Here is a 21,909-nt window from a genome sequence, read left to right as displayed (position 1 = left end):
AGTTACCATATCCTTGTGCTGTGCTTGCCCTCTCAGTTATTGATCAGGATTGACTCTAATGAAAATTTTTCAATTTTTACTTTGGAAGTGTCATAAAATACTTAAGCTGTAATTTTATGTCCATTCAAGTCCATGAAATACTACATTTTTGATTCTTATTTTTCAGATATTATTTTTTGATATATAATGCCTCAGTTCTTTATTGGCAACTTGTGAGGCCATTTCTTAAGCCTGGATCCCGCTATTGCCTGATTCCCAGCCTTTCCCAGATTGTTACAGCATTAAACCAAATTGAAGAGCAAGACTATGAGTGGAGGGCAAAGCTGATGATGTAAGTTTAATTGTATTTTCTCAGATGGGCGTTCTGTAGTCCTCTTGGAATTGTGGCTGCCACCTGAGGTAGTCTTTATTAAGGTGTATTTCATTGGTAACGTTGTAGATACATTTATTGTGGAAAGCTTAATTCATAACTTCTTAAAGAGAGATGAATGTACTCAACTTAAAAAATCTTCATTTTAATATTTAATTTGAGGTTAAAATTTAAGTGGCAGAGACAACTTTGCCCTAGATCCAGTTTGAAGTAGCCCAGTCATTTGGACGTAGTGTTTGAGTCATTCATAATAATTGGAAATAAATGGTGTATTGCTATCAATGTATTACCATTCTCACATTTCTAGAGCAAAGCTGGAGCATAAACCTCAGGATAACTCTCCTGGGAGAAATAGTTTTATGTGCAAAATGAGGAGTGTCCATGTCATTTTTCAAGGTCCCACAAACTTTTCTCAGAGATGTTTGGTCTGCTATTCTACAGACCATTCATTCCAGTTCCTCTTACACTTCTACCATAGTTTTTCCCTTTCTCTTTGTGGTCTTTTCTAGTTTTTTGGTCTATGACTGATGGTTTATGGCTGCACAATAGTTTGTTTATAAGCTGAAACTGGAGGGAAATAAAAAAATTAAGTAACAAAAACATTCCAACAAAAACATGCTAAGCACCATGTAGAATACCATGCATGCAGTTTTTGATACTCTTGCTGAGGTGTTGATGAGAACAAGAAAGTGCACATAGTGTGTTTATGTTACAAAACTAATAGTTGCATTTATTTTTATTTCATTTGTATTTATTTAAAAATATTTTTATTATGATTATCATTTTTGTTGTTAATTTATTTAATGGAATCACAGGCTCTTTCTCAGTTAAAGCAAATAAAGTATTGAAAATCCAGTTCCAGTTTCCAATATAAATAATTTTCTTGTCCTAGATGGCTGTGAAATACCGGCCTTTCCTGTAGTTAAGGGAGAATCTTAGAGAAGTGTTCTTCTCCTACAATTTTAAACCAATTACCCCTTTTAATTCCATACATCTTGTGGAGAAAAGTTTTCACAAAAAAACTCTCCTTTTCCAAGATTCTCTTTATGATCTGCACTAAATAAGTGTTAACAGCTTTGTATTTCTGGAAGAAGCAAAGATGTAGAAGTGAGAGGATCTCTTTTGTGCTGAGTCGGTGCTAATGGCTTGTACTTCCTTTAGGAGTGGTACCTTGAATAGAAAGTGTGTTGAAAAAATATAAATAGGAATTGTTATGGAAAATGTCAATAAAAATTTAATACAAGCATTTATTTGATCTGCAGAAATTTACTCGAGTGCTTTCTCGATGCTTCAAAGCTGGAAGAAGCAAAAGAGTTTTCATCTACTGCAGCAGTCTTTATTAAGGAAAAAGTTCCAGAGAAATACTCACAAATATTTTCTCTAATGGTAATGCTTTTAAACTCCCAGTAAACCCCATGGAGTTGTCTGTCACTTATTAGTCACTTAGTCAATGATTATTCAATTATTGTTGCTTATTTAGTCAATAATTAAATTGTTATTTTACAGGTGTATCACAAACTGATGGATATTTCCGAAGTAGAGAAGGAAATACAAGATTCCACCCATCTTTTAGTTATTTATAAAATGCAGATGTTAAAATTGTAAGTATGAAAATGTATCCTTCCAGTTGTTCTTTGATGCTACATATTATAGAGTCAGATTGCTGTTCTGGTATCCCACGTGTCAGTAGAAAAATCTACTGCAAAGATAAGTTTCTTGAAAGGAAAATTACAATGAAAGTTTGGGTGGTGACTGTCAGGCCTGTCAGGGGAAAAGCCTCAGCTAAAAAGTGACCTAGTTCTTTGGGGATATGGGGAGTAATGTGTTAGATTATCTCAGGAGAAAGAATTTCATTAATATCCAACAGACTGTCATTCCATACACAGTTCATGTGCAAGAAAGTAAAGATGAAGTGGAGAAATCACACCTGAAATATAATGCATAAATCACAGGATAGGAAGCACGGTGTTTTTATTTAAAGTCTTCAAATTTTAAAGGCATAAAAAAAATTTTATAAATTAAATAAAATTAGACTTCATAACAAAATCTCATGTCATTTTTTTTCAATGTCTCAACATTTCCCCATTTTAGAAGCATTAATTTATATTGCCATTATAACAAAGGAGTTTTGCACACAAGTTTGTTTGTTTGTTTGTTTGTTTTGTTCTGGAATAAAATTTACCATCTGAAATATTAATTCTTATGCTTGAATGTTCTTAGTGCTTTGTATTTGGCTGTCTCTGAGTAACTTACTTGCCATACTGAAGTAAGTTTTGCTAACCTTTTTTTTCTTAATATTTCAAAACCCAGGTATTCTACTGATTGCTTGGACTGAGCTATCAATTCTGAAGTTAGAGTTATTTTTAATGCAATAATATTTCTCATGAAAAATTATGATCCACTTCCTAATATATTGCAGGCAGTGGGACACAAATGAATTTCCAAGTGATGCCACCGCAAATCTGAATTCTTTGTATGTGCTTTTGAAACAATATGATGTACCTCCAGCATCTGTTCTCAGTGTGAAGTGAGTTTTACTTGTCATAGTCCCATGGAAGTTGGTTACAACAGTTTGTGTTGCTTTAACATGTAGGTCATCTTAAAAATAGACAAAACCCTATTAGGCTTTATTAAAGAACCCATGATTAAATATCTTCTTCCATACATCTCTTTGTGTAATATGATTAAATCTTTCCATAACTGTTTCTTGTAAATAAAATGAGATTTTTTCAAAGGTCTTAAAATTGACCTTAAAATTGACAAGTGCTTTTCAGACTAGTTAATTTTTAGCTTTTCTTGAGGCCCTTCCCAGTTCTTCAGCATGTTTGACATAGAGACCTCTCTTCTAGTTATATATATATCACAGATGTTACATATGGAAGTAATACTGTATTTTTACTTGTTATGGTGAATCATCTTTGACAAATATTCAGGTATCTTATTACTACTTCTGTCCCAGACCATTAGAACACAGTCTCCATCTGTGTGTCTGTGTTCTTTGTTCCTAGATAGCAGACTGATGGATTTGACTGCTTTGTGTGCCAGTTCATTGCATTGTATTTCCAAAATTACTTGCAGTCTTAGTTTGTTCCTTCACCATCTTTGTGGTGCATGCATTTAATTCTTTATTTTTTGTCTTCTTCAGGAACTGTTTGTACAAGACTACACAGGAGTATGCTAATTAAAAATGTTAATCATAAACCGATTAACTTTTGTATTTTTCATATAGCCAGCTTTAAACCTTTTCCTTTTTCCTTGTTAACTGTGAGCATTGCTAGCATAGTCACATGCTCTGTAATATTCAGGTGGCTTCATGGTTTTCAGATATATCACACAGTTACTTTCAAGTAGTGCTTTTTTAATTGCATGGAGGAGCAATATCAAATTCTCTCAAGTGATTTTTTTTATTATTATTTTTGAAGGATTCCTTTGATTCTGGAATTAGCTCATTTTTCTTTAAAAGTAAACTGCACTGAGTTGGCATCTCAATGTATCCTCGATTTGAAAAGTGCTGGGATTACTGTAAGTATTAATGACACTGCTTTGGGGATTTCTGATTACGTACACACACCCCTTTTATGCTTATATTTAAAAACCAGTACTGATGGTTCTGGGATCTTCTGTCCATCTGTGTACTATTTGTATATTCATTAATGTAAATAATTATTTGGCTAAGTGATCTATTCCTTAAACTAGAGAGAAGATGCAAGGTCAGAAGGTAGGATGTAGGTAGACCAGGATGATATGCAGTGCAGTTCATTCTGGCAAATAAATGCTAATTGTGGATTTTTGCTTATGTTTTTAAAATGTTATCTGTGCAAGAATTTGATTGGAAATGAAATTCAAATTTCTATTATAATGATCCTACTTTAAGCTACTTGTAAATTTAGTTTATACTTACTGATTTTTTTTATTCCAGGTGTCTGATTCAGGCCCGTTATTCTGAACATTTCCTGCATGTCTAAAATCATACACAAATCCATAGCATTCCATTGGAAGATGTGTTTAAATCCTCTAGATCAAAGATTTACAGTGATTTGAGTATTTGTGTAGACAGTAGTACCAAGTACCTGTTATGTGGCAGCAGTAGAGAAACCTTGCTTCTATTTTAACCTTCTCCTTTGGAGTTGGTGTGGTTTAAGTGACCACCTTCAGACTGCCCAGCATGGTTTGACAGCAACCTCTTCATAGCAGAGTGAGGGAAATCTGCATCTGAGTTCCAGTTCCTTGGCTTTTGCCAAGCACTGACAAATTTCTCAGCCATAACATGAATTCCATCTCTGTGTATTTGTCACACCATGACTGGGACAGTTCTGGGTTCGTCTCAGTTTTCCACGATCTTGTCTGTTTTGCAGTCATGGGGATGTTAAATTAACACAGATCATGCTGAGGGATTTGATAACATTGTAATGATTGAGGAATGGAGATGCTGTCTGAATTTCCCTACTCCAACCATTTATACCAAATACAATTTATCTTAGATGTTTCTATGATCCATACATATAAATTATATGATGTAATAGTCAGATCTCTCCTGAAGAGTTGAAAGTCTAGCCTCTTTTTTCACTTAAATGTTTCACTACCCATCCAGCTGAATTCTGTCTTGACTAGTGCTTGTTTATTCCAAGCATGTACCTTTTTAATAACATTTATAAGGGTTTCATCTTTATCATATTTCCTTTTAATTATTAAAATTAGCATTTTGTGTATTAATACTTTATAGGAACCAGGGAAACTTATTGAAATAGAATGCCTGGAATGTGAATATGAAAGAAAAATAAATGGCACTAAAATTGTGACTTACACCAAAGGAGTTGTTGAGGTATGTTCTGTAACAGTCACTTTGAGAGGAAAGTAAAAGTTTTAATGTGTTAATTGTGGAAAACTGCATTTGACTGTGTGTCTTAATTACATTAAACTGATCAGAAATTTTTTTAAGCTTTATATTCTTTTAAACTGGGCTGCCAAGAAAGAGACAGGGAAAAATAAACCACAGTTGTTTATTCTTCCTTTCAGTCTTCTGTGTGGCTATAGAGGTTCGTAATACATTACTTTCCAAGAGCAAAGATGTCAGCACTGAGGCATGGAAAGGCAACTGTCTCATGTTTTCATATTTTGCCTTTATGGGAGACGTTTTCATAGAATATCCTGAGTTGGAAGGGACCACTAAGGATTGTCCAGTCCATCTCAACTCTGATTGCAAGTTCTGGGCAGTCTCATGCAAATTCTTCTGTCAGAGAAATACAGAGTATTCCTGATAAATTGTTACACTGGGGAGGATTTTCTGAGATTTCTGTGGTCAGTTGACTCAGTTATGATTCAGACCATCAAAAGTAGAAGCCTAAATATCAGTGTTGTCAGTGGGATTAGAGAGATGCCTGCAGTGAGTTTAGAATAGCTGTTAGAGTCACCTAAAGTTTCTAAAATGAGAAGTAGGAATATGTTTAATGGAACTGGGAGTGCATGAACTTACTCCTGTCCATGGCTGTGCTCATTTTGGAGTGCAAAAATTCCATTCGCCTTTTGAGAAAAAGTTCAGTAATTCCTCATAATATGAAACATAACTAATGCTAAAATGTAAAATAGGATATTTAGGTATTTCTAAAATTTTGGGCTGCAGTGTCTGCAGTTGGAGAAGTTTTTTGTTTGATTTTTTTTTTTAAATTGCATACCTCTAAAAATAACATAATAAATGGCAAATGTCTGTTGCTGTAGGTAAGGATTTGCTTTTAGATTTGATTAAATTAACCAAATTTAATTGACAGTATGGCAAATCCTGTTCATAATATTTGGGTTTTTTCTCTCTTGTACAACACTGGTACCTTAGTATGAAAAAACAGAAAGCTATGCCTTCTGAATTCACCAGTCTTCACAATTATCAATTTCTGTTTATCATGAGGAAGGGGAATAGCTGACAGACTTCTGCCTGAAATATGTAGTGGCAGCCTGGAGTATCTAAAAAAACACTCCTGAGTTATCAATACCTACTTACAAAAGAAGCTTTTATTAAAGGAATTATTAAAAAACAAGTTTCCAAAATCTGCTGGCTGTTAAAATTTGGAGGAATGTGTAAGAAGTTGTATTCATTAAATGCAGTATATGCTAATTAATGTTTCATTTATGTAGGGCCAGCTGGAATTGATAAAAAACCTTGACTCAAGCTTAAAACGTGCAGTTCAGCTGGGAGATCCTGACGTGATTCAGGTTGTTTGTGCAACCCAGTGGAATCTGTGCTTGCCGCTGCTACAGCACAACTTGCACCAGCACGTGCGAAAGCCCTTGATCTCAGTTGCTGATGCCCTTGAAGAGATTGACAGGTAATTTTCTATGCTGTGAACTTTTTTATTTGTTACTTTGGAAGGTCTTGGCATCAAACTCGTTTAAAAGCTCAAGTTCTCTGATAAATAAGTGTCTTTGAAAATTTTCCACTACCTTATAATACATGAATGTCTGTCTGCATGTTGCATATAATTCCCCATTAATCACTGAAATATAGGTTCCTTTCAAGCAAAATCTCACACTGTTTAATGATCTACATCAAATATTGAAATACTTTAGGAACTGAATAATACTCTTGTTAATCAGAATTATGTGAGAAAATTCCAAAGCTGCAGTATGAGTGGATGTGTTGGACTGTGGTTTAGATTCTTGCATTAACATCACTTTTGTTGGTTAAAAACATAACACTGAAAAATTAGTTTTAAATAAAGCATCATGGTTTCTGTATTACATATCAAATAAGACACTTCTTGCAAGATACTACTATTGCATCTTTTGTGGTACTTTTTAATTGAAAAAGCTACTGTATTAAGAAAATTTAGTATTTTTTTTAGATCTGTTCTGTATGTACGTATGTATGTATGCTGTACTTAACCCTAAGCACCTAAGTATTTTCACCTTTTTTGTTGAGTCAAACAAGTAGACCTTACCATGTGGTGCTTAATTGAGTTTGGACCTGTGAATAGGCTGACTGCTGAGAGCAGAGATCAGAATTCCTGTATGGAGTGAGTTACAATTGACACAGTCTGCCTCTTGAGCAGGAAGCAGGGTGGTTTCTGATGGAAGTATTGCAGAGGAAGGTGAGGAATCTATTTTCGGTGTTTCTAAAATGTCATTTTTTTTGTCGCACAAAGAGGAAACAGGAACCTGAAGAAGTGGAAACACAGATGTATAAAATCAGTATATTGTATTACTGTGCTGTTATTCAAGCATTTGAATATGCTTGAATATAAAGAGTGCCAGATCAGCACAGGCAACTTTGATGTTTATGCTCAATGTCAGTAGTGACTATTTTTCTCTAAAAGCTTGCAGGTTAGATTTTTTGGGGTCAGGGTTTTGGCCTTTGTTACCCTCTGTATTCTTAGCAATCCAGTTGACTCAAGCTCAGGTCTGACGTGATACTGTCACTAGAGACTGATTGAAATCATTTACCACTATTAGTTTGCCTGTCCTAATTTTCGGTTGGATTGCAGCATTAATTGTAGCTACTTTGGCCCACAGGAGGAGGGCCCATCAGTCAGATGGGCTCTGATGTGGCCATACATGAGTTCTGTGGCAGATGTTTGATAGGCTTGAAAACCTTCTCTCCTCTTTCTCAGAACATTGCTTTCATTTGTCTCATTTTTTGTGGTTTTTTTTCTTCCTGAAAATAATCTAAAGTAGCATGTAGAGCTCTCAGCTGGCATGAACAGCTTCCTAGGGCAGGTGATGGAGAGGGAGCCCAGTGTACCTGAGGCTGGAGAACGTGCAGGTTTTGGGGAAAACATTCTGGTTTCATGGAGTGGTGTGAGCAACACCTGGGCAGGGGCACTACTGACAGTGACTGTGTGTGCCTGAGGTGAGCCAGCTGGTACAACCAGGGCTAGACTTACAGGAGTGTTACCTTCTACTTAAATGTTAGGAACAGACAGTGGACTTCTATCAAAAGTGGCCACTATCCAGTACATTATCCTTTCTCTGGCAGTTAACTGCTTTTGAAAACCTATGCACTTGGTTTGCACACCTAAGCAGTACTGAAAGAGAGTTCTATTAATATACAAATATCAGTTTGTCCACAAGATGTGTTACTTTATCCTGCAGGGTTAATAAAAGTAATATGCAGTTAAATTTTCTTAGTAATTTCTATTAAAAAGGCATGATAGTGAAAATGAAAGAAACAAGTCAGTTATAAAGGGAGTATCAATTTTCGTACTAGAGTTCCTTTAATTATTGAGTTTCACCTTTTTGTGAGTTCTAGGTCCAAGAATTTTAGTGTGCCTCATTTCAACAGTTTACGCTTAAATTTGTTGTGTGTTCCTCAGCACGCTGACACTGCGTTGCCAAGTTCACATGGAAATAGCTCGTATTGAAGAAGATGGGGACAGGCTGGAGGCTGCCGTGGGACATCTGCAAAAAGCTCTTCATCTGGACAGCAGTGGGCAGTACCAGGAACATCTGAGACTGGCTTTGAACCGCGTATATTGGTGCTCGGTGCTGTACCAGGCACCTGAGCGTCAGGAGGACCGGGCGGCCGTGATGATTGAACAGGTGACCAGGACGAACAAGGGCTGCAGCTGGAACAGATTTGTTTGTTAAATTCCATGCAGCTGTTTAGTAGAACTGAGTGTTAGCAGAGCCAGCATTGGCTTGCTTTCAGCAAACTGTCACTGAAGTGGTTGTGCTGCTTCACAGCCTGAAGGTTGTGATTAGAGGATTTTTCTCCCACTTACATTAAATACTTATTTCGTGGGGGGAGGGAGTTGTTAATTAGCAAAAATATCAGCAAAAAAGAAGCTTATTAGCAATTGTCAGCAATTAGGATTTTATTGCACGAAAGAGTGTTTTGTTTAATGAGAAGAGCGGTGTCCAAATAGCTGAACGTCCTGGCTGGCTTCGAGATAAATCAGTATTATGAGGCACTTACAAATGCTGCTAAATAATATAATCTAAAGTCACAGTGTAGTCACTGTCAAGAGTTACTGCATCTAATTCTGTTCTGCTGCCTCAGCACCTGAACAAAAATCATGCTGGCAACCAATTTTTTGTGTGGTTTTAATGCTTTTCCATATGCAAGCTTACTCTGTTTAAATGTTACCTAAAAAAAAGCACTTGCACCTCTTCTGACTTTTGATTCATTCTGAGAAGACCAGGAATTTTTTTATATTTTGTAGCAACTCCTTGTTATTGCATAATGGATGTGTTATTGTTGATTTTTAAATAAATAATGTTCTTTGTTTAAGAAAGTATATTATAATGACAGGTTATATACTGAGGAATACACTGTAGAGTTTCATGGGAAGCGTGAATGGTACTTCATATTAAATTATCCTTGCTGTATTCCTGTGAATATCAACAGAAGTTCCACAGTCACTTTCAGTGACAATAAGACTTCAGAAAGATGTGTAAGATACATGAAGATACCCGATTCCTATAGGTATTTTGTTGGTAGTAGCAAGTTATATGATCTGCATTCTGTTACATTGAGTTAATAAGGTGTACTTGGAATATAAAATGAGCCTTATACTAACGAGTTCTTTTCTTTACATAGGCTAAAAGGGGAAAACAAAAGGACAATGTGAGGAAAAAGAGATCCCTTCTGGTAAACGCAGGTCTTGCACTGGCTCCTGATACATTTCGAATAGTCCTTGACAGTGAAAATGAAGCTAAAGGTAAAGTTCATTTCTGTGACTAAAAGGTACTGCACTTTGTCTTCTTAAAGGCTGGACACAGCAACACGGAGTGTGTTGCAGTACAGGTGAAGTGACAGTTCTGCTGAATTCTGTGGCACAGTTCCTATCAATGTCATTGATAAAGTTGTACTGTGATACTGGAAAGGGTGTTGTTTTCCCCTCCAGATTTGTCTAAACCTTCATGTTGTGCTATAGTGGGCTGGAAGTAGTTCTAATTCATTTTCACTATGAGCAACTCCTGAGGTCATTTTTAAGTGGTGTTTTCAGAAATTTCACCCCATAACACCCTGTGTTAATTACATTGCATTTTCGTTCTATATTGTACTTGTCTTTCTGTTCTAAAATCTTACTTTTGAGAGCTCGAGTTCTGTACAGAGATTGAGGCATTCATTCATTATTTACCTTCTAAAACATGGAACACAAATAGGCGTGTTCCTTCTGCCCCACACAGCTTTGGTTTGTGACTGTACAGCCCCTGGTTGAAGACAAATGGAGAGACTTTCCAGATTGTTTGAGCTGTTTTTTAATTACCATGGTCATAAAGCAAGTGTGTGACTAATGTCACTGACTTTGAGTGTACCCTGGTGTCATCCCGTGGTAGAGATTGTGCTGGAGGAAGGGAATGCTGCAGGAGGAATCCTGTAGCTCCCAAAGGATCCTGTTTGTGCTGTGGAAGACCCAGCAGTTCTCTCGTGCCATCTGTTCAGCCAGGGCACAACGCTGACCCTGCACATCCCCATTTCAAACTTGATCAACTGATCACTTACAAGCCAGAGTCTTATTTACAGATCAGCTATTCCACTCTGTGCAGTCCTTTTCATATGTATCATTTTCATACATGATTTAAAGAGATAAAATGCGTTGTGTTTGTGAAATTAAGAGAATTATAAGCATGCACGTCTCCTTGCTTTTAAATTTTCAGTTGACAACTGTAAAATTAATTCTGAAGTTTCTCAGAGTAAATCTTAGTACACATCTTCCAAGATGAGTCATTAAAACGAGTGAGATTATTACAACATTACAGCTGTCACAGGACTTCATTTGATACAACACTTTATAAAATTTTGTTGTGAAAAATTCCATTTTGTCATGAGGCTGTCATCTAAGCAGTGAGTTTTTTGCTTTTTCCGTGACACTTTAATTGCAACAAGCTTACACGTGTTTATTGAAGGAGTAAAATATATATGTAATTCTATTGTTAAAATATACATATGACACCAGATTTGTAGTGGGTTTTTTTCAGTTGTATAAAAACCTTTCATTCTATTTTGACGTGTATGGCTGGCTAATTTAGTGAGAGCAGTACCCACAGACCCAGAGAACAATGTCCTTCAATCCATAATTCTTTCCAACCTGGTGTTATTTCCAACATAATTCTACTGTCAGTGTGCATTGTACTGGACAGGTTCTGTCAGTGCTCTGTGCATGGTTGGGTAGCACAGAGGTACCACATGGACAGTGCATTGCCAAAGATACTTAGCAAGAATGGTAAGACACTGTGCCTTCCTCTTGTTGCTGTAACTGAACCTGGTTATGTGTGTATTTTAAAATCAGAAGCACTTTTTATGTACTAGAGCACATGTCCTGTCAGGAAAGAAGTGTACTTGAGATATTTGGGGTCAAACAAACATAGATCAATTTTTGTGTGGGACAGCTATATCTGAAGATCTAGAAAAAAGCAGAGTAGGTGCTGGTGGGATACAGATCTTTCATGTTGGTTGGTTGGTTTGGGATAAGCTTGAAGGAGTGAGGAAAGGACTCGATTTTGAATGTTTCAACAAGTAATTATGAGTGAAATGGCTTGCCCTTCATGTGGATTTTTTAATCTGTGTTACTTAAAAACTACTTTATATTCTTGTTTCTTTGCAAAGTTTCTTCAGGTAAAAGTACGAGCCAAATAAGCTTCCTCTGTGCAAAAGCCCAGCATCACACTAAGAGTGTGCAGAAAGTTGATGAGCATTTGAAACACTCAAGAAATGAAAATGACAGTGAGAGGTAATTACTGCAGGCCAGAAGTGTCTCTTTTGTCTTGTGTGGAAGTGTCTGAGGGGAAAGTTTCTATTGCAGAGGTTCAGTTTCTGGATGGTACCGTGGAAGAGGCTGAGTACTTGAATCAGCCCTGGAAAAGCACTGCAGTGTGTGTTTAACTCCTGACAGGCTCTGATATGTTGCTGTGCAGAACTGTTCTTTCCCTGTTCCTAATCTGCTCTCACATGCACACCTAACTCACCTGGTCTGTTGATAGAAGCTCAACACACAGAAGGATGAGTTGATTAAAACTTGTACTTTATGTACAATTGAAACTTGGAAGTGTCCTGTCCTTTTAGGTCCTTGTACCACACCATATGCTACACCTTTCTTGGTAAAAAATTCAGGTGTACATTCTGAAAGTCAGAAAGATTAACCTGTAGAAAAATGCCAGGTTTCATTTTGACTATTAATCATTTTGTCATTCTTTATGTAAAAGGAGGTGTTTCATTTTTTGCTGCACTAAAAATTCCTGTGATGAAATTTAAAGTCGTTTGTTTTCTAAAATATTCTGAATCCAAACTTGTTTTGAAGACATATCTTTAAATTCTCAACATCTGTTTTTAAGTATTTAGTTTACTTTCTAAGGCAGAAAATTAGGGTCATCACATTTCAATATAGTTACCATCCAAACCAAGAAATCCACTCTTGATATGCTGAGGAGATTCTTTTTAATTAATAAATTAATAGTGTTATCTTTACTACTGACAAAAAGTCATCTATTTATTAATTTTGAGTAGATTTAATTGTGTTTTCCTGATGGCCATCATTATTGGCATGATCTTTTTGTCGATCCTGAACTGTGGAAGATAATCTTGCTTATAAACTACTTTTATTTATGTTTTTTTCTCTTTGGTAGAATTACACTTTGGGCAGATTTGGCAAAAGTTGCATGTAAACAGGAAGTCTGGGATGTCTGCCGTGCAGCATGTAGATTCTGCCTCTTGTATGAAGATAACTTGTTTAGGAAGGTATCAAAGCCCCAAAAAAGTAAGTGAACAATTTATTTTGAATGTTGTAAGAGGAACTTTTTCCTCATTTATTAGAGCTACTTGAAGGAGTCAGACAATCCTCTTTTCTTTCTTCCCATTCCCAAAGTTCCCTGAGCATCTTGTCTGTCGCTCTTGACACTTGTCTGTGTGTTGGCATACATGGAATATTCTTTCTGCCTCCCAATCTAGAAATCAGTCAATACATTTTTTGTTGAAGCCATAGCTTCAGAAATGTTTCATCAGTACTGCAGGAAAGCACTTGTATGAAATAAATCTACCTGTCTTAGGAAAACAGGTACTTTCCCTAATGATCATCCAGGTCCATATTATCAGTGCCTGAGGAACCTGAAGAAAAATGGGTTGTCAGTCACTTTGTATGAGGCTCACGTGGTAATAATTTTTACCCTTTTCCCTTATTTGTCGTTTCCCTGAGGTATCCAACATTGGGCCTTATTCCTTGGGGGTCTGCTGGAAACCCACCATACATGTTAAAAGAGTTCTTAGCTTGGTAAAAGCACTTTTTAAATCCCCAGCTGCTTGCTGGCTTTTACATGTGTCCAGTGAAGTTGGCTTTGCCAGGGAGTTCATAAAACTCACCTTTAGGAACAGGTGAAATGCAACATTTTTCAGTTGCAAGTGTTAATTGAACCTATTCCACCTTTCTTCTCTACATTATTTACAATGTCTTCTTAAAATAGGGCATGAATTTGCCTGTTTTCTTTTTCAAGTTTTGTATCTCCAGACGGGCCATGGGTAATCTTTTGACTTTTTTTCCAAACGAAAGGGAAAAATAAGTTTTTACCAGAAACTGAAGGCAACCATGCACCAAAAGCATCACGAATAGAAAACTGGTGTGTTCTTCCAAACTTTGTGTTTATAGTCAAATAACTGAGTCTTTTCTCTTCATTATTAAACCAAAGAAAAATACTGCTTGTTTTGTCTTTACTGATGTGTGTGTTACCAGAAAGTCAGCCCTGTCCATGGTTTACCCACATGAAGATTTCAGCCACTACAGAATGTTCAGTCCTCCACTTCCATGAGTGCAGTAATTAACTAGAGCCCATGGGGTCTATTCACACTGATGTAATTTCAGTGTGCATGTTATGACTGGAGCAAGTTATTTGCTGCAAATATTGAAGTTTCTGCACAAATGCAGCAAAAATCACAGGTAACCAATGTCTCAGCACTGCCTAAGAACAGGCTTTGAGTGCAATGAATGCTACCAGTGAGAAAAATTATGTGAAATAATTTGAAATCTTTTCCTACAAACTCTTCCTTGGGGATTTAAGAATGTGGGGGGGGATTTGTAAATTTTAAATTGAGGGTAATGATTTGCATGAAAATAATAATGGGGTTATTTATTTATTTTTAGCACGGAAGAGCAAAGCTGGTGCAGCTATGATGGTTGATGGTCAAGGTGACACCTCAGGAGAATCATTGCTACCTGCTCATTCCTTCTCTTTTGAAAGAAATTTACTCAGAATACTAGCAGAAATAAGATTCATTAATGCAGAGGTAAATAAATTACGTGACTGTAATTCATATTTCTCTCATTTAGTTTTGTTTTATGTATAATTTTATGTATACATCTTAAAGCACTGGTATTATGTTTAGTTATTTTCTGTCTCCCTAGGAACTAGAGGATGAAGTAGTTTCATGAAGCATCTTATCAAAATACTGTGTGAATGTAACTATTGCAGTAGTTTCACTGCAGATGGTGATAACACTTTTTTACAAGAGATTCTGCTGTAAATGTTTGACATGTGACATTACATTTCTTGATCCCTAAAGTTCCAGCATGATTAAAAAAATTATATACATAAAATATGTTTTTTTTCTCAATGTAATTATTTAGTAAAATTGGCTGTAGACAATTGTAAGATTATGAAGTATTTTGCATTGTATTTCACACAGCTGTACATACCTGTACAACATCTGAAAAAGCATTTTGTATTTTCTTATTTGTGAAGAGGTAACTTTGATACTGAGTCATAGTCTGTTTTCACAGTGATAACCTCTGTAGATAATTTATTTCTCTGTGTCTTTCCAGGCAACTGTTCATTTCTTAAGATTGCAGGGAATTGAACTGAATGATCGTGCTGTACCTCCAGAAGACACAAACCAGTATCATCCAGGAGATGTTTCATATCTTCTGGAAAATGATCCAGAATGGAAAACATACAGGTGCTATTTCCTTAATATATGTCAAGACCCAGGAGCTCTGACAGACCATTATTTATCAGACAGATAATTACAGAAGCTGTTGCTCCTTAGTAAAATTCATTGTCACCATATTCTTCATTTTTGTGGGTAGTCATGGTAATGGAAAAAGGATCTAAGAAAATAGTTTGAAATAGTCTTTCTTTTGTTTGCTTTCATTCTGGAGTGTGGATTTTCTTTTTCATTTAACATTTATTTCTCTGGAAATAGAGGTTAGTAGTCCAAGCTTAAAAACTATTAAATCTGTCTATATAAACATTTAGATAATTGAATTTTATATTTAAAAATGTTTTCCCAAATCAAAAACCTCTTTGTCTTGCTTTATAGCTCTTATAACTACAATGATTTCATACTACTGAATGCATACAATGCGTTATTTCAGTTTGCAGATCTTTTCTATTCCATCCAATCAGCTGAAATGAATCTGGGAGAGTAGAATATAGCAAGTATTGTTTTTTTCTGATCTCACACAATTATTTCTTGCAAAGGAGAAGAGCAAGGAGAAGAGCAAAGGAGAATTCTGAGATGACACTTTGACTCTCCGCTGTTCACATTTGTGCTGATGCTTGGCTTGCTGTGGCAGTGGTCATGTCCTGAGACAGCAGGAAAAATCATAAACTGATCAGAGCCAAGGGGCAAAGAAGATGAGAATTCTGTTCCAAAATTTACCACCAGCTTTTGAGTTTACCCAAATAGTTTAAAAACCCATAAGAAAAAAATCACTTTGCTCTACTGTGTCCTGTGCCATTGTTGGCACAGTAATACCCAGTGTCAGTTTGTGCTTTTGGCTTTGTGACATTTTAACTATGGCCATTCTGTGGGGTCATTCAAGACTGTATTTTTAATATTGCTTTGTCTAAGTAGTGGTACAATTTGATAATAACTAAAAAAAAAAAAAAGAAAGTTATCGAAAGAAAGTTATCACATAGGCTGTGAAAAGGATGTTTACTCTATTAAAAATGAATACAACATTTCAGAGCATCTGAAAATGCCTTTGAGTGCAAGAACACATGCAGTTGTAAGTCCAAAAGGTGTGTCCTTGGCTCCTGAGTGGAACTTGGAATGTACTTTTATCTATATCCAAGGAGAGCCCTGTCATGGATGTTTAATGATTTCTGGCACTGCTGGGGGCAGAGCCATCACATGGCCACACAAGCATTTAAAAAAAAAACCCATGTGGGTGAAGCGTGAACCATAGACACTGTTTCTGAAGCTAAATAACATTTGAGTGTCACAGATGATTCATTTTATGTTGATACTGTTTCCTTTCCTCAATCATCATCTCATCCAAGTCAAATGTCAGTCAGTGGATGAGGACTTAATACCTAAAACTGAAAAGAAATTAAATTTTTGTTCTTGTAGTTGATTGAGATGTACTACTGCATATTTAACCTTACCATGTAATTCCTTCTAATGTTGAAGCTTTGGAATAACAGCTTCTTTATAATAATTTTACAGTTTATGGATAGACTCCTTATCTCAATATGCTATGGAAAACTTCCAGCGTGCAGCTGAAATAGGAGAACAACTGAATGAAGCCTGGATTGTTCACAATGCTGTGGTCTATATCTTAAATTACAACAGGCATCTGATTTCTTCAGCAAGACAGAGGGAAATCTTGGAGTATCTGCAGACTCTGCTTGGAGCCATCAAGACTGTTGGATACAATGGGTAAATTTAGATGTTTGCATATGAACAGGGTTTTTTTCCCTAAAGCATAAGAAATATTTTTGCAAATATTGTAAATCACTTTGTGCTGTGAAAGACATTTCTTGATGGCTTTCATTAGTAGTGGAAGGACTTTGGTATTATTAGAGTAGTTCAGAAGGTAAATTTAATTTTCCGGTGTGAAAATTACACTTGAATCCTTTCTGTTTGTTCTTTGTTACTATACTTTGTTTGGCTTAGGGTAATTGTTTGGAAAGTAGTTATTATTTTCATGTATAGCAGCCTTACTAATAAAAAGTTATGGTTTAATGTTTGACATAAATATGAATTTTAGGGTTTTTTTCCTGTGATGAAAGAGAAGCTTCAATTAGAGAAAGAGCTTTAAAAATGGATGTAAACTATGAAAATTGATTGTGGGTTTTGTAGTTTTAACCATTTAAACTGCTTTTCCAATGACCAAATTTTTTTTGCAACATCTGTAATTCTGCTTTCTAAGAAAAAACTAGATTTTCAAGCAATACTTATTACTTGAAAACAATAAACTTTATTCCTGCCTTTGATCTGATGCAGTATGCACTTTTGATTTTTGTTTTTTTCTGCAGAAGTACTGAGATTTTGCTGATGTTATGTAATGCTTTGGCTCGGGGCCTCATTATTCCTTGGATTCCAGAGCCAAAACCTGCTGAGGAGAAAGAAGAAGATACAGCAGTGGACAATGGCAGAAAAGCTGGAGGAAAGAAACAGGAAAAGGCAACTGTCACCCAGTCTCTTTTAGTAGACCCTAGTGGACTTTCTGACATCAAAGCTGCCCTAGAGGTACAACCCCCTTATTTCTGTAGTTCCTTTTGTTCTGCTGTCATATATTACAATTCCTGTAAATTCGAGAGTAGAATTTTTTGCAAAAAAAAGCTTACCATCTTTTACAGTTCTGCCACACAGATCCTCCCTAGGGGCACACTGGAGCTCTTTACCAGCTTGGGGCTGAGGGCTGTAACTTCCATTTGCCTTGTGAATTCACCTCCAAGAGGTGTTGTCAGGCTTGGAGATGTGTGTGCAATCATTTAAAAATAACTAATGGATGGCATGTTCCATACAAGGAGCTTTCCACGTTTCTCTCTGTGTTTAAGGTTTCTTTTTTTTTCTCCTCATCTTTTGTGTTTAGATTTGTGAATTTGCCCTAAATGTGATGAATGGAACCACACCTAAGGGAACAGTCCCTGTCGCTGCCCAACAACAGGTCATTGCTACCTGGGTGAAAGCAAAGCAGTTAAATCAGCAGCAGATCAATCTTGGAACTCAGGACGAGGTATGATTTCCCTGAAATCCTCCATAATAATGAAATTTCCCAGAGAAAAGTTACAGTCGTATGTTCATTTAATAATGACTGAAATTATCAATGTATATTTTGTATATTTGAATACAATGTGAAAATAAATTTTGGCTGTAGTTCTAATAGGAACATGGCAAATTTTTCACATTGGACGTAGCAATGAGTCTACATTTTTTCAATCTGTTGTTTGCTGCCGTTGTGGTGTTTGTTATATAATGACTGTTGAGCAGAGTTGATCTTGAATTCATACATGTAAAATAATAAAATGGCTACATTAACAATTTTAAGAAAAGTCATCTATATTTATATCAACATTTACTATGGCCTCTTCATCAATAGATTACAGGCCTAGTAAGTTGGAAAGCAATATTTTATTCCTATATTTTTATTTTATAATTTCCAGTCTATAAAACTGGAATCCTCCAATGAAATATGAAATCTACCTTCATTGTATTGTTGTTGGGGATTTTTAGTGTTGAAACTGTAGTAGCTCAGAGTTCACAATGTTAATTAAAAATATATAAATACATAAAATCCCCTTTTTAAGGACTTGCTTAAAGCAAATCGAGGTTTTCAAGTATTATTATTATAAATACCTTGTCATCTCAACTAATGTTCTTAATATTATTGACTTACAAAAAAAAATCTCAATGTGAATCTTTTGTTTCTGCTTAGAATAATGACGAAGCACAAAATCCTATGGAAAGAATTCTTGTTGGTCTGGAAATGTATTCATGTAACGGCTTGGGTCTCATGGATTTCACTGTTCCTAGCTTATCTGAGGTATTTTTTCTAATTAGTTCTTGAGATTTAAAAATTAAGTCTTACATGATGTGTATTTTCTTAAAGTGCTTGCTTTTGGTCAGTCTTCTCTAATTACTCACACTTTTGAGTGCCACAGTTTTCCTGTGATCCTGTTCATTACCAGGCTGTTCAAGAGCAATAGGGGTAGCGTAGAAAGCTTTACACCTCATATTTTCAAAACAGGGTGAGGTAAGGCAGCCTCACCTGTTTGATTACTGTATTTATAATTTCTAACTTGGGTAAAGAGCTTTCTTGTCTGAGATGTATTTCCCCATTTAGCTGGGAGTCTGGTGACATTGGCCAGCACTTGTGTAGAAGTCCTTCTTCCAGAAGACTAGGATCTGGGTCCTTATGAATGAACCTAGATATGAAACAACATACATATATATATATGTGTGTGTGTTTAGGTTGGAAAAGACCTCTAAGATTATGAGTCCAAGCTTCTGTGTATATAAGAAGACATTTATATATGCATGCTTAGAGCTGGATTTGCATACACTATAGTAATACTTACTACAAGATGAATGATGCCTCTCTACTGGATATTTTGGTTGTAATTGCAGCTCTTTAGTTTTCTAGATGGTTTTATTAAGTACTTGTTCCATGCCCAGATGGGTTGTAAGGAAGTCACAGCTGTGAAGCATGTAAGTGCTGTAGAAAAGAACATTTAAACCCCTGGAATTTAAACTCTTTTTTTCTTCCTTTTTTTCCAATTTTTTTCTTTTTTTCTTTTTCCCCTCCTAGTTAGTGCAATGTGCTTTAGAATGCAGTTGGTCAGATTCCTTAGTGGAGCTGCAGACACTGACACGACTTACGTATTTTGCATACGTATCACACGACTATGAAATAGTGACAGCTTGTTCCAAAAGGATCTTGGAATCAGATGGGAATTCTGTCAAGAAGAGAGATACTAAGAAATATGATGTGTAAGTATGTGGCATTTTGCACGATGCAGTGGTATACCTGAACTAAGGTTTGAAGAAAGAGTATAGAGGGTAAATGCATCTGATCACATAACCAGCAATGAAAGAATCTTTTTTACAAAACACTTGTACAGTTAGAGATGAAAGTGAAAGTAAAAAGCAGTGGGAGATCCAGATTGTGGCACCGGACCCAGTTCAGGAAGACAGATGAAGTTTGTTATCCAAGAAAGTCAGCAGGTCATCCATCCATGTGTTTGGGTGTCTTCCCAGGGAGCATTGCTCTTCTGAAATGGTCTCTGACAATCTTGCTATTTTGACCCTTTTATAATCTCCAGGCAGAAAATAGGTGATTCAAGTTCTTTTGCTGATGCAAATTGCTTCCAATGCTGCCAACCTGCCTCTAGTACACCAAGGGTCTGCACAGTTCCTGGGCCAGGATGGGTCTGGAGGTGATGAAAGGTGACAGCAGCTCCTTTATTCCAGGTTCTGCTGTCAGGTACCTGTATGGTCTTACTGCCACTATACATATGGGTGCAATAGGAATGTAGCTCATTTCTTTAAAAACCAGTATCTTACTTAACTGATTATTTGAAACTTTGATTCCAAAGAAAAACAAACAAACAAACAAAAAAACCACAAAAAGATTTCGTATATAAATGGATCTATTGGTGGAGTTCTTTATTATAAAAAGGTGATATCCTTTGATCCTTCCTTTTTTATATCATTTCCTCCAAAAGCAGGATTTAATTTTATCAGAAGAGGAGAGAGTCAACTCCATTTAGTAGCAATTTTTTGGACTGTAGGAAGTTTGAAATAAACCTGTGAAAGAGTTTGGATACAATGTATTGTTCCTTTTTTTCTCTGCAAAATAATTTCTCTTTTAAAAACAGTGTTCTGCTCTTTGAAACTCGTGGTTGTTTTCTGCCTGGGGAAAAACAAACAAACAAACATGTAAAACCAAGTAAGATATCTTAATATGAAATACATAGTTTCAGAACTTTACAGAAATTGAGAGTATACCTGCTGCACATCCAGCAATCTGCGAAGTAATGAATCATAAAATGTTTGATTCTTTGACAAAGAAATGTAGTCATGCACTGTCAGTGCTGTTTCCAGAAAGGGAAGAGAGGCTCAGTGTTTCCAGGTAAAGCACAGCCTGGGGACGGAGAGGTCGATTTTGACGGTGTTGCCGAGCTGTGCTGTGGGCATTGGTGCCCTCTGGTGCACACAGACCGTGGCTGTCGGTTCTCACACAGGGTAGAACAGAGCAGCTGGAGTGTGCACGTCTGGTCGTGGCTGCGTTTGTAACTAAGACCTTAAAAAAATCCTGCAAATTGTATTTCTTCTTTTCTTACAAAGTCACTATTAACCAAAGGTATCAAATTTATTTGCTTATTAATTTTTAACTGATTAACTGTAGCATTGCAACCTACATTGTTTTCTTTTAAATGTAGTAGAATAGGATTCTTATCATTTTCTCCAGAGCCCTGTGCATAATTTACCAGACATAAGCATTACAAATTCTGAAAGAAACTATCAAAAATCGTCTAATTTTCCTGAACTCTGTTTTTAATTGCTTACTGTTTAAGTTCAGTTTTAGACTAATATTTTGTTTGATGTACAATAGTGAAACATGGGGAGAAAACTACAAATCTATTTTCTTCTCTTGCTAAATATAGATAATAGTTTTTTTACATCTGATTTCACAGTTATAATCATTAGAGGCATGAAAAAGATATTTTATTCTATATTTTCACAAAATGTTCAGTTTTTGAAATGTGTCGTGATTGTAAAAGAAAACTCAGTAGAAGCATTTGTAACTTCCAAAGCAAGGGACATCTATATGGTAGAAACTTGAAAACATCATTAATAGGAAATGGGATGGTCTTAGACTGGAAGACTTAGC

General features: G+C 36.0%; 1 protein-coding gene across 1 annotated transcript in view; it reads left to right on the top strand.

Moving 5' to 3' along the window:
• Positions 1-21,909, top strand: part of CFAP46 (cilia and flagella associated protein 46) — a 61,435-nt gene that overhangs the window by 4,259 nt on the left and 35,267 nt on the right. Inside the window, 18 exon segments of the mRNA XM_050340828.1 lie at positions 167-331; positions 1,633-1,756; positions 1,877-1,971; positions 2,790-2,897; positions 3,793-3,892; positions 5,094-5,192; positions 6,497-6,687; positions 8,671-8,896; positions 9,897-10,017; positions 11,910-12,033; positions 12,926-13,056; positions 14,431-14,573; positions 15,109-15,242; positions 16,737-16,949; positions 17,549-17,762; positions 18,109-18,252; positions 18,952-19,059; positions 19,825-20,006. Coding sequence (XP_050196785.1) covers positions 167-331; positions 1,633-1,756; positions 1,877-1,971; positions 2,790-2,897; positions 3,793-3,892; positions 5,094-5,192; positions 6,497-6,687; positions 8,671-8,896; positions 9,897-10,017; positions 11,910-12,033; positions 12,926-13,056; positions 14,431-14,573; positions 15,109-15,242; positions 16,737-16,949; positions 17,549-17,762; positions 18,109-18,252; positions 18,952-19,059; positions 19,825-20,006 — 2,622 coding nt within the window.

This window comes from Myiozetetes cayanensis, unplaced genomic scaffold, assembly GCF_022539395.1.
Source record: "Myiozetetes cayanensis isolate MyiCay16 unplaced genomic scaffold, myiCay2020 scf10, whole genome shotgun sequence".
Classification (NCBI taxonomy): Eukaryota; Metazoa; Chordata; class Aves; order Passeriformes; family Tyrannidae; genus Myiozetetes; species Myiozetetes cayanensis.
The sequence above is the reverse complement of the archived record's forward strand: the minus strand, read 5'-3'. Positions and strand labels throughout refer to the sequence as shown.